This window comes from Callorhinchus milii, unplaced genomic scaffold (assembly GCF_018977255.1).
Source record: "Callorhinchus milii isolate IMCB2004 unplaced genomic scaffold, IMCB_Cmil_1.0 Scaffold3, whole genome shotgun sequence".
Classification (NCBI taxonomy): Eukaryota; Metazoa; Chordata; class Chondrichthyes; order Chimaeriformes; family Callorhinchidae; genus Callorhinchus; species Callorhinchus milii.
The window spans coordinates 22,994,383-23,007,991 of NW_024704744.1; the positions used below are offsets into that span (position 1 = coordinate 22,994,383).

At 41.0% G+C, this 13,609-nt stretch overlaps 1 protein-coding gene across 4 annotated transcripts in view; it reads right to left on the bottom strand.

The window, feature by feature from the left end:
• Window positions 1-13,609, bottom strand: part of dnmt3ab (DNA (cytosine-5-)-methyltransferase 3 alpha b) — a 288,040-nt gene that overhangs the window by 63,810 nt on the left and 210,621 nt on the right. For all 4 annotated transcript variants that reach the window (XM_042333222.1, XM_042333221.1, XM_042333220.1 and 1 more), the window contains 4 exons: window positions 8,202-8,411; window positions 4,235-4,393; window positions 2,543-2,650; window positions 732-888 (listed from right to left, as the gene is read on the bottom strand). In XM_042333222.1, the coding sequence (XP_042189156.1) occupies window positions 732-888; window positions 2,543-2,650; window positions 4,235-4,393; window positions 8,202-8,411 (634 nt within the window). The remainder of the gene's footprint in view (window positions 1-731; window positions 889-2,542; window positions 2,651-4,234; window positions 4,394-8,201; window positions 8,412-13,609) is intronic.

The window sequence follows — 13,609 nt, forward strand, 5'->3', positions numbered from 1 at the left end:
CGCTCATGTTACCCTGAGGCTTCCTGAAGCCCCTCGTGCCACCAAACCACCCCCACACCCCCCAACCTAATGCCCACCACCATTGGCTTGCTCACCCCCAATTAAAACAACAAGGTCTATCGTAATGCGGCCTCTGGTTATCGTGGTACTCCTTCTCCCACTCTCTTAATTTATCTTCTATAGCAAGGTCACAGAACTAATTGGGGAACATGGAGCAGGCCAGAGTTGCTGAGGGGAGAGAGTGCATGGATTGGTATGGAGTTAGCAGGTTACAGGGGTAGGTGGGAGTAAGGCTGTGGAGGGTTTTGAAAGGCAACGGCGAGGATTTTGAACTCTATCCTCTGGGGGAAGGGGAGCAAGTGGAGTCAGGAGAGGATGGGGAATGATAGGTTCATGGAGCTTGGTAGGGGAAAGGACACAAGCTACAGAGTTCTGAATAATCTGTTTCTTGTAGAGGGAAGAGTTGTGAAGACTGACAAGCAGGGAGTTAGCATAGTCAAGCCTGGATATGATACCTCGAGCCTGGATCTTCAGGAAAGGAGAAAAAACTGAGATGAAAAATATAAATTGATGGAGGGAGGCTTTGACCTGGTTAAGTGCATCTGCTTTTGTCGTTAAAGTGGAACTGATTGTATTCCTCATCCCAACATGTCTGTGACAACAGCACCATCTCTACACACAGATAGCTAAGGAGGAAGGCGGAACTTGTTTTCACTTATTGCAAATCTTACCCTCTGGTGGTTCCAAACCCTTTGGCCCCGAGGGCAGAAATCCTTCCAGTGCCCAATCGATCATCTGCTTGGTTTGAGTTTCCACAGCTTTTCCAGTGTCCAACTCGTCATTCTCAGCTTGTACTGAGAAGTGGTTTCCTGCTCTGCTGCTCGCCACCTAGTCCAAATTAGCATGCTAAAGAGTTAGGCTTTCTGACTGATCTTTTGGTACTGTACACAGATACACAGCTTACTCCTCTGGGATGTAAGTCTCCAAAATAATGAACGTGGTCACATTCTCGCTTACAGCTGTGTCACCCTGGCTCAGTTGGTAGCACTCTTGCCTCTGAGTCAGAAGATTTTGTTTTCAAGCCCATTGATTTCATAGTCTACGCTGATGGTCCAATTTAGTACTCGGGGTGTGCTGCATTGTTGGAGGTGCCGTCCTTTGGATGTGAGGTTAAACCAAGTTCCCGTCTGCCTGTTGAGGTGACGTTAAAGATCCCATGGTTTCTCCGTGTATCCTGACCAACAATCCACAAAATAAAATTGGTCATAGCCGTTTGGGGACATTGCTGTGTGCAAATTGGCTGTTGCTCTCTTCACCTAAAAAAACACACTTTACAGTATTTCTTGTGAAGCACTTTGAGACATTCTCCCGACATGAAATGCACTATATCAATAGTAAGGATTATTATTTTATTATAATTATTACAACCATATCAGGATATGTATATAATGTTACCAAAAATCATTATATCTGAATGTTGCTTCACTATGACTTACATTGAATTATCTACGTTCTGATAATGCTTCATATTGAGAATGGCAGGGTATAGGTCTGGCATTGAACATAATTCCGGGAGCTTCACTGGACACAAGTATAGTTGAGCAATGTGTGGTTTCAAGGATTCTTGAGTAATCAGTGGGAGTCGGGGCCTCACTGATCATCTGTCTCTCCTGAGATGTCAATGTTTAGTAGAGTGAATTTCAAATTTATTCAGTGGGAATCAATAGGTGGGCATTACATAAACATAGGTTACTTTTCAGTTTGCCAACATCCTGCAGTATATAGTGGTGAAAATCCCCATATGTTGTTTTCAATGTCAGCTAGGTTCTCAATCCAATAAATCATTACATTTATTATCAAAAATAACCTGCCCACATTCAATACATCTTGAGATTCTATGCCATTTAACAGGAATAAAAAGGTTGCACTACAAAGATGATGAAGAGGAGGATATCTAACTGATTAGAATACTCATACAAGGGGGTTCATTTTAAATACAATGTTTAGAGATTGCCAAAGGTTAAAACATGTGATCAATCCATATGCTTTTGCTGCCTTTCCACGGTTGTGTGCAGAATTTGGTAACTGTATCTCATCTCAGAACACTATTAAAGTGTGGTCGGCTGAGTCCAATATCTCACTGACCATGTTGCCGCTGCCATCACTTACGTGTTGCATGCTTGTTATGCACAGGAACCAAGACTAATGTCACTTCCTGGACCTTACACTGGAAGCTAAGCAACCTCTGTATCAGATTCTTTATGACTATAAACTATAACAGATTCCCCGGTACCAACTTCTTGCCAGTTATCTTTTAATTCATTTTTAGAAAATATATCCTTTTTTAATATATATTATCACGATTTATGCTGATCTAAGTCAGAAGCTACTTAGATTGTTTATCCCCGACTTACCACTTCAACTGCTTGAGAAGTACATGCACTTGTGACTTTGACATCACTCAGTCAAGAGGACAAAGTGATAAAAGAATAGTATTGGTGCCACAATCTGTAAGTACAAATTAACTAAGGGGATCTCATACCTGTAGGACTTCAAATATTGCTTTCCTATACATAGGTTGTTTGCTGTAGGTTGGCTGGTGAAAGGCAGTCGAAAAAGTACTCAAAGGCATCAGTTTTTCTACACAGACCTGTGCAAACAGAAAACACTGGACTCAGTGATATTCATAATCCTTAATGTAAGTACACAATGCCTTTCATTTACATTCTTTAGCAGAAAATCTTATTCATTCATGTCAGCAGGAAGAATAACTGAGAGGTCTTATTCAGTCACCTCAGGAGGTGGAATATTTGATAAATAATAATAATAATAATCCGTGCTTTTCACGTCGGGAGGACGTCCCAAAGCGCTTCACAAACACACTGTAAAGTGAATTGACTGCATATTTCTGGGCGAACGCGGCAGCCAATTGCGCACAGCAATGTCCCACAAACAGTCGTAGATTGAAAATGACCAATTTTTTTTTTTTTTGATTTTGGAGGGATTATTATTAGGCGTGTGGAGTAAGGAAACTTGCCCATGGTTTCGCCCTGCCTGGAATTGAACTCAGGTTTTTCGCTTGCAAAGCGAAGTGCTCTAACCACTGAGCTACAGGACTCCACTGTGACATTTCATTCACACATAGAGCTATCAAAATGCTCAGCACAGAAGGCCATTTAACCCATTGTGTCTCTCCTCTTTTAAGAGCAATCCTTTTAGTCCCATTTACCTGACCTTTCCCCATACTCCTGTAGTTGACTCGTTTTGAAGTATGGATCTAGTTCCATGGAGTACCTGAAATCTCATTCACATACTTCAGGAGAAGAACATGATACATTTAATTCCCATATCTCAGAATCAGGAAAATCTGAGGTTTCGCATTCAAGCACCTCAAAAACAGGAGATCTTAAAACAATGCTTCTACAACAATCAGATTTTTCTTGTATATCTTGGATTTGCCCTGGTTACCACATATCTTGGTTATATCTTTTCCTGTACATATGTGACTGGAGCAACTTAAAGTATGAAAACAAAATGATGCATCTTTTTCTGCTGCATAAAAAAAAGTACTGACAGCAATAGTTAAGTACATTGCAGAATTGTTAATTGAATAATTGAGTTCAACCTTTGTAATGGAGGAGGATTTGATGCCAGAGGCAGAGGGAAGCCTAAAGCAAAGGAGGCACACCGAAAAATAAACAAGTTATTAAAAGGGAAGAAACAGTAGATATATCAATTATAAAGAATAAAGCTCTCTTGAGAGTACTAGAATGGAAGAGTACTGTCCACCAGAGGAGCGTGAGGATAACTCTCACTGTATTTTCCTATGTTTGCCTGTGTAGAGACACTTGTGGCAGCACCTTTAACCCATTACTCTGTAACACCACATTTTGATGCTTTAATATGTTACACACCATGCTGCGTCACTCCAAGAGATATTTCTCTAAAAACACGCTGCTGTGCTTGAATTTCATGGCTGCACTGCCATTTTCTTGACTCTTTTTCATTCAATGTTTTGGTGAACTCAAAAGACAGCACCCCTGTCAGCATTCCAACAGAGAATCATCCAAGGGTCATATTGATTAACAATACCTTCTTATTATATCATCCACAAATAAGGTGAGTTGAGAAAAACAGCACAGGTTCATAACAAAAGAATATGTTTGAGGATACATTTTCATAACACAGAAAGGAAAAGAACACAAGTGCTTTGTGAGACATTTAAATCACTTACAACGGAAAATTTGCCATCACCAAACCACATCACCCATCGTGTTCCTTCAGCTGCCCGGCTTCGACCAGTCATCCACCAAGACACAATGCGGCCAGGCCACCAGGAGAATCCACGCAATTTCCCCCAGACAAGCTCTCCAATACCAAATCCACGGCCATCCTGCAAATCCAGCAAAATAACATTTAATGTAGTAGTAATTAATTTAAAGATAAGAGAGAATCTCATCAGAACTGAATAATGGCAACAAACTATTGCCAATAAACTATCAACCTGGCTCAAACAGTTAGTAACTCTGAAGCACAAATACTCATTAAAGACAAGAAATGTCAAGGCCTGTAATACTGTCCACCTAATGACATCAACGGTTTCTTCAAGTGTGTGTGCCACAGGTTAAATGCTCTGTAGAGTCTATAAACAACATGTATGCATTGTATCAGCAACAACAACAACTTGCACATGTACAACGCCCTCCACATAGGGTAGCATCCCAGAGCGCTTAACAGTGGTGGAGCCCGACTCCGAGCTGGGCGGGAGGCTCGAAAAGGGAGGTTTTCAGGTGGGGCTTGAAAAAGGGGAGTGAGGGAGACAGTTCCAGAGTTTCGGGGCGTAGTGACTGAAAGCGCAACCTCCGATGGTGCAGCGTAGGGCACAAGGGACAAGCAGGAGGCTGGTGCCCGTTGCGCGGAGGCACTGGATGGTGGATTGGGGCGTGAGGAGGTCGGAGAGGTAAGAAGATGCCAGGGAGTGAAGGGATTTGAACATGAGTGTGAGGATCTTGAAGTCGATCCGTTTGGTCATGAGAAGCCAGGGGAGCCTGGTCAGAACTGGTGAGCTGTGGGTACGGAGTTTGGTCTGGGTAGAGTGCTGAATTAGGTGGATTTTTTGAATAACAATAATAATAATAATCCTTGTGTTTTCACGTCTTCTGGACGTCTCAGAGTGCTCCGCAGAATATATTGTAAAGTAAATTTAATAGTGGAGTTGGGGAGACTGTCGAGGAGTGTGTTTGAGTAATCCAGGTGGGAGCTGACAAAAGCATGCACGAGGGTTTCGGCTGTATTTGGAAAGGTACGACCAGAGGCGGGCAATGTTGCAGAGGTGGAAGAAGGTGGTCCTGGTCAGAGTCTGGATGTGGGGGAGGAAGGACAGCTGGGGGGCGAACTGGATGCCTAGATTGTGCATTGGTTCGGTGAGTCTGAGGGAGAGCCCGGGGAGGTTGCTTATTGAAGCGCTCTGAGACGCCGTCCGGCTTGGAGGGCGCTATATAAATCCAAGTTGTTGTTATTAAATTAGCTTGTTAAATTGCAGCAGTACCCCAAAGCCCCAAGCCTTGGCTTTTGCCAACTAATAGCATTGCTACACTCTGCACATTCACACTATTCATGTCAATTTCAAAAGGAAGTGATGTCAGTGGCAATTCTTATGCATTGAGGACCTGCACAAAACCCAGCAAGTGACATCAGCAGCACTTGCTGCACATCACACAGGAAATGAGGTCAACGGTGACCTGACAAACCTGAAGGTGCATGCTTTTTCAAGCTTCCTTTTAACTTAATTTTTAATCCGAGTTGAACACAAACCATCGTATTATAATGGGGCTGCTCAGCTTCTTTCTTTAACTATCATAACAAAGTATGCATTTTCCAGCAAGGGTCACCGGATAGTCATTTTGAGTAGAAACCGTGGCCCCTTTACACAGATCAGTCGTTTTGAGCAGAAATCATAGACCCCACAATACCCTATAGGAAAAAGCTTTGTACAGCACTTCAAACAACATACTTAGTCTATATATATTTATAGAGAAATTATGCTGGAGATACTCTAACACTGTATTGCTACCTTACGCTTTCCAATTGCTTGAATTAGCTGGATCGTAGCAATCTGTATTAAAGGGTTATTCCAAATGAAACTTGAAGATCTTAAAAAGAATATTCTCCTTTTACAGAGTGACCAAAAACTTGTGATATCTACCTTATTATCTAAAAACCCCCCAAAATATCATAGTTTTTTTCAGACATATTAGACATTGTAATGATATCACGACTTTTCGTTCACCCTATAAATAAGAAACCGTAGAGGGAGCACCTTATTTGTAATTCTAGACCTATTTGGCTAATAGGGGAAAGGGCAAATAAACTGAACAAAATCTATTAGTATTTAGAACTAGAGAAATTTACAGTACAGAAGGCCATTCGGCCCATCGTGTCACTGCCGGCTCTTTTAAGCATCAATCCTTTCACTCCCATTTACCTGCATTTTCCCCATAACCTTGTAGTTTACTTCCCTTTAGGTATTTATCTCCTCTAGCCCCCACACCGTCTCGTGTGGCTCTGTCCTTGGTCCCCTCCTCTTCAATATCTATATGCTCCCTCTTGGTGACATTATCCGCAGACATGGGGTCAACTTCCACGTGTGCGAATGACACCCAACTGTACCTCTCTGCCCCTTGACTTCAGGACCACTGCTGGGCTGACAGAATGTCTGTCAGACATCAAGTCCTGGATGAGAGCTAACTTTCTTCAGTTGAACATCAACAGGACTGAGACCCTCCTGATTGGCTCGCGTCAGTGCCCCCACACCTCAGGCACTGACAACATCACTATCCATGGTTGCACACTCCGCCTTACTAAGCCAGTCCGCAACCTTGGGCATCTTGTTTGACCCCCAACTACCCTTTCTACCCCACATCCGTGCCATGACCCACTCTGCCTTCCCCCACCTCCGCAACATCACTTGGCTCCGCTACTGTCTCACACCGCAGGCCTCCAAAACCCTCATTCACGCATTCATTACATCGAGGCTTAACTATGTAAACTGTGCTTGTCGGCCTCCCCAAAACCTCCCTCCCTCGGCTGCAGATCATCCAGAACTCTGCAGCCCATGTCCTCTCCTGCACCAGGCCCCGTGACCCTTTCACCCCCAACCTTGCCCGACTCCAATGGTTTCCATCACAAAGAGGAAACAGTTCAAGATCCTAGTCCTCACTTTCAAAACCCTCCATGGCCTTGCTCCCCTCTACCTCTGCAACCCTCCTAAACCCCTACCATCCAGCCCGCTCCCTCCGCTCAGTGGGCTCCGGCCTGCCTCACGTTCCCCGTCTTGGTGGGCAGGCTTCTGCCACTCAGCCCCCACCATCTGGAACTCCATCTCGCAGTCCCTCCGCCTCACCTCCTCCCTTGCCTACTTCAAGACCCTCCTCTTCGACTGTACTTTTGATCACCCTGCTTCCCCCGCCCTCCACCCTCCCCGACCCCCAGCTCGGGTCCAAAACAGTGACTGTGCAGCGCCTTGGGACATCCTCTCGACTTGAAAAGCGCTATACAAATGTAATTTTATTATTGTTGTTATCTGGTTTCCTTTTGAAAGCTAAAATATCTTCTGCCTCAACCACCTTGCCCGTCCGGCAAGAGATATCCTAACCAACTGAAAGGTACTGCCTAACTGACCAATGGAGGTAAGGAAGGAAAAGAGAGGGAGAGAGGGAAGCCAACTGTCAGCATTCTTTTATAATTGATCTGTTTCTTACCCTTATTGCAAGATAACATTTTATGAAGGTCGATAATCTTAAGGTATTTCATATAATTTTCATTTTTGAAGATGTACACTCTTCTGTTAGAAAATTTGTCCTGTTTTCTACAATTCTTTCCTCTAGCGGGTTCTTGCATGAACAAGCATGTGTTGCACCAACACTGTATGAGCAACAGAATGCAAGGGCAAGATGAATTTCTTAGGGTTGGATTGGTAGACGGAGCAGTATTAACTAATCTTTTTATACTAGGGATTAGTTCAGTTTCTTCTTAAAATGTGACAGACTACTGTTAAATGAGCCTGTCAAATCACTCAATCTAAAGAAAACTCTGGTATGGACCATCCATGAAGTGATGATTAACCCAGCTAAGGTCCTCATAAAGGGCATTGAGAAACAATCGTCTATGGGACTCTACAATCCTAGGACAAAACAGTTTACCTCATATTCGGCTTCATCGTTGGTCACTTTGGGATTATTCTTCTCAGCGACTTCATTTGAAATGACTGGGGGTTCTGGAGTTGTAGCAATACTGGGTGATGCTGGGTCAGTGGGTTGCTGTGGAGGTATTGTGCTTGTTTCTTCCTCTTTCTGAGTCTGGGGATCTTCCTGTGCGTTCATCACAGTAACAAGTTTGGCCTTTTTCTCCGCCTGCAGATAAGAGTGGGAAGTGGTTTTGGGAAGAGAAAATAGGTTAAAAAAGATACAAATGGCTGAAGGAAATAGCTGTAGGATGAGGAGGAAATCAGTTTATTCTTTACTTGCAAATAACAGTTGAAGATTCTGTAAGAGTTTGTAAAACACATGAAAGCTCCACTAATTAAATATTCTAATCCACAGCATTTTAAGAAATAAAAAACTTTTTATATGACTTTTTGGGGGGATAATGCATTTTGAAACATAAATATTGCAAAATACTTTCAATTAAAGGCATCTTTAATTAATCCCCAATAATAATAATAATAATAATGCAAGGATTATTATTATTATTATTATTATTATTATCTTGTCTTAAAAAAATGGCAAAGCAAGAGTACTAGAATAATAGGATGTTTTGTTCATTTGTAAACACTCATTAGGCTCAGGATGCAAAGCGTTAACGTGTCTGAAGATTCGGACAAATATTAGTGCCTGTGATCTAAGCATTTAGTGTTAGTTGGTACACAAGGATTGAACTTGAACATCGAGATGGCTGGCATGTCATAAGTTGGTCCTGTATAGGTCCTTCCATCGTGGTGAAGGCAGATGCCCTTCGAATAGCTGATGCTGAAACACTGAGGTTTGGGATGATGGCTGCTGGGAGGCATGACATGGAGTGTGGGTTCAACACTTACTCTTGTCTTCAGGGCTTGGTATCTACCATGATTGGTTTGCAGAGAGGAAAGCAGCAGCTGGTTTTAGCTAGTTATATCCCAGCAGCACACCAACCCACATTTTGAGGTCCCCAAGACTTGGCTCTTGCCAACCTGCAACTAATATTTTCCAGAAACAGGTAAGCAAGGTGCCTTCTTCTGAAAGTGAGTGCATACTCTATTCTAAACAAAGGGAAATTTCCATGTTAGGAGTTTCCTAAGCACTTTGGAACACTACCCTGCGTGAGGTTACCAAATAAATGCAATTTGTTGTTGTAGTGTGCAAGGAGGCATGCATTTACAGAGCTCATTCTGATTTTGATATTTGTAAGAATGGCATTATTTGTTTTGTATATGTCAGGCACCCACCCAGATGACCAAATCCCCTCCCAGAGAATAAATTGTTTTCCTAAACTAGGATCATTAGGAGATTGGTGGAGGCTCTGAATTTCCCCACCTAGAAGGTAGTTATGCCAGAGGTCATACCCCTTCCCTATTTCCAGGTTGGAAGTTTCACTGCAGCACTGTTGGAAATCTGGAAGAGAGGCATTTGCTTGCTCTCTTATCAGATAAAGTGATACCAGGATTGGAGGGAACCTAAAGGGGTTGAGGGACAAATAATTTCAAATCAGAGAGAAGCAATATCAGGGATGTTCACAAAGTATTTTAAAGTCATAGTGTTGTGAACTATGCAAATAACAGTTGAAGTCATAGCACCTACCTGAGAAATGCTCTGAAAATTAATCTCAATTTTTTAGCTGACATTGATGGAAGCATTTTCAATAGAAATTAAACAAATGACAGTAGTTTTTATTGAAGCTGTGTTGTATTTTGTGTTGTATAACCATGCGCTTGGAAACTCTTATTGAATATTGCATTGAAACCCTTTGTGGCAAAATCAGACCTTACAAACTAGTAAGAAAATGTCACATCTTACACAGCAAACAATCCAGAAAACACAGAAAATACTGTTCAGAAAACACCTTAGTTTATTACAGGTAAAATAAATCACTACAATAACTACTTCCGTAATTAACCTTAAAATCAATGAAACATCATCTCAGATTTAACTCAAATGCTCAACGTTAGTAATCCAGAAAGCTGTTTTAGGGAACGCTACAGAAAACATAATACAGCGGTAACCACTGCTATTGACTTACTTTACTTGTCTCCTGTTCTAGGCATTGTAATGTTCAACTACAGTATGCCAGTTTGCCATCTGCTCTTCAAGACCCCTCTTCGGCAGATCCCATCATTTGCACAAAGTTAAAGGATGGTCAGGCATTTAGTCATTGGGAATTCAATAGATTTGACACCAAATTTGCAATGTGTTATTGTGCAATGGGCATAGGTAGGGTTATTTTAGAACTAGATGAACATCTCTGGAAATTAGGCAAAACTTGATGTTGTTGAACAAAGAGCAGATGGCAAACTAGTTCTCTTAGCCGATCACACCTCCAGACTAGTCACCAAGTGAGAATTAAGCACATTCATCTTCATAGAATGTTGTAACCAGCAGTGTTTTAACCACTGATTTGACATAAGGTGCTAGGAGCAATAAATTCCGGTATCAATCATGATGGTGTGACCTTATAAACTGTAGTTCTTAAAATGTGAGTAATCAGTCAGCTCTTCATAAAGAAAAAGTTGCTGCCAATGAGATACTTGCAGTTCTCCCAACTCCCCATCTTCCCAGTATGCAGTACCATTGACTAGTGGTCCAGAGTGCAATATTGGTGTGCTCAGTTTTGTATTGAGCTGATTAGGGCAAATTGTCACCTTGTCCAGCATTTCTCACTTAAGTAAACACTGACAGCCTTGTGTAAATATTCAGTGCATAAATACCCAATGCTCCAGAAAGCAATGAATAATAAATTAATTGTGGGATTTAAGAGAGATTGATAGATACATATGGAGTAAGGGAGGTGTGGATGTGGGATTAGGTGAGGTTTGTAGTATGTGGGCCATCAAATGGTCTGTGGCAAAGCAGGCTCAATGGACCACATGGCCTTCTCCTGTTTCTAATTTCCTATGTAACGTAAAACTGCAGGAATTTTAGCCATCAATTTTAAGTGACATTGATGCCTTCCTTTACATTCAGCTAATTGTGACATTTATTTTCCCAGCTGGCAGGTGTCTCTGTAGCTAAGGCAGGATCTATTCTGCAATCCCTGCAGGTGGGATTCAGTTTCCATGAATGGAATTATTGTATCACATAAATCTTTTGCAAATCAAACAGACTCAAACCTTAGATGATTTTCTGCTGATGTCATTGCCTCTCAAAACACCACAGGTCATTAGTGGCAGAAACAGCAGGAGGTAAAAAATCTGCTACAAAAATGCAGGCTACCTTTGTCTGTCTGTCTGCCTGCCAGAACTGCCAAAACCCACATTGCATCACATTTCACTGTTCCTCCGCAATGTCAAGAGCAGAGTGACAATTGATTGGTACATTAGTAACTGGTTTGTAATTAGTAAATAAGGCACGGAGCAGAGTTGTTGTAAGAAGACCAAACATTAATGGCCTGGATTTGACTATAGTGTAATTATACTGCAGATAACACCAAACTAGGGATGCACTCTGTAATCAGTGGAGACAGCAAGGATTTTGCAAATAGAGCTTGACAGTGTAAATACTTGGATTGATTGTTAGCAAATGTATTTCAATATCAATAAGCACACCATAAGTAAAAGTAGGAGGCACATAATCTCCATCAATGGGATAGATATTGCAAAGCGGACGTTAAAGAGAATCAGGGATATTTGTGCACTAATTACTCATAAACATAAACTGAAAATCTTTGCAGCAAATGTAATTGAACACACGATTAGAGTTTTAAAAGTTGAAAGCACAACGATAATTATAAACTTAAAAAATCATTACTTACTGGCTATTAATGTATTTGTCATTTAAATGAAGCAGTGGATGTCTTACAGTGATCAATATTAAAATCAATACATGGGGTACAAGTCGGGTGAGGATTCAGCGGCTTTGGACGTGCTCCCAATGTGAAGGGCGCTATAAAATGTAATTTGTTGTTGTTGTTGTGACAGTTCATGTTCATCACTAGCAAGGATTAGTTGGGCTGAATGGTATGCCTGTTTCCGAGCCGTATCATCCTATGTAAGATGGTATATACGACATGCAATTCCCTAGTAAAAGTAGACATAACAGCCAGAAACAAAACTATACCATTATAAATCTCCAGCTTAGTTTCCATTATGTCTGAATATATTAGGTTTAGAGGAACTGTCTCAGGTTGGAGACAGTTACATAAGTTAAAAAGAAAATAAATAAAATAGCCTTTCGTGAGTCTGAGTTGTTGGGAGATTTATTTAATAAATTGTCCAGATGAGAAAGTTATTAATCTCAATAATTCTTTTTTATCACAATAAATCCTGCAAATCAGTCAGTTTGACAGACAATGTGGACATTATTTATGTATGCACCCTTGGGCTGAAACACTAAATTAGCTGAAGAGCTGTCATGTGTTTTCAGTGTTGTCTAGTGACTAACACAGGGTGACCAAAAAGTTGTGATACATTACAATGTCTAATAAGTCTTAAAGAAATGATGATTTTTTTAGATAATAGGGTAGCTGAAAAATAAGACTTTTTGGTTACCCTGTATAAGCTAGCAAAAACATTCAGTAATCAATACGTACAGCCAAAAGCATAAATATAATTTTTCACCAGTGTCTCAAAGTACTGCCTAGAGGCCAATGTGAACACTTAGAAAAATGGCATGCCAAAAGAAACATATATTTTTCTCATAGTTTTAGCTCAGGGCTCTAAATGATACAATATCAGTCAAAGGTTTGCAGATTATGATGAAAATTTTTCGGAGTATTATTTATAGCAACACTGACTTAAAGCATATTCTTCGTCACTTTTGTAATTTAGCCACTACAGCTTCCAAGTATAGTCAACTTCAACAGAAGTGCACTGATTTTCTTCAAAGGTAGATGTGAACGGCATCTATTTTGTGTCATGGGTAAACACGTGTGTGCAGAGGTTAGTTATATAATAAACAACCAATGAAAATATCAACTGTTAATTGCATAATTCAAGTCACCTATAATTTTGTCTATATACACGGGTTTGCACACAGTTTACACATGGTGCATAAAACACGTGTGCGTTCATTGGAGAAGGGATACAATGGAATACATTCTATCGCATAAATAAATAACACTTCTAAAGTAGAACATTGCTAACACATTGTCAATGATCTATTTGAGTGGGATTAACTCTGCTTCCTACCATTAGCTATTATAGGTTCTGTTTCTGTCACTCGCTAACATTCAGACAAACTAACATTATAATACAGTATATATTAGACTGCAGCATATTACCAGATAAATTAATGCCCCAAATATCTTCACATTTCCAGATGAATTGCATGATGCAATTCTCCTTCCAGTTGAATGCTATAAGAACATTTGGTACTACTGTGCATTACACATGTGAAAGTGAGCTAAATGGGCTACTTCATCC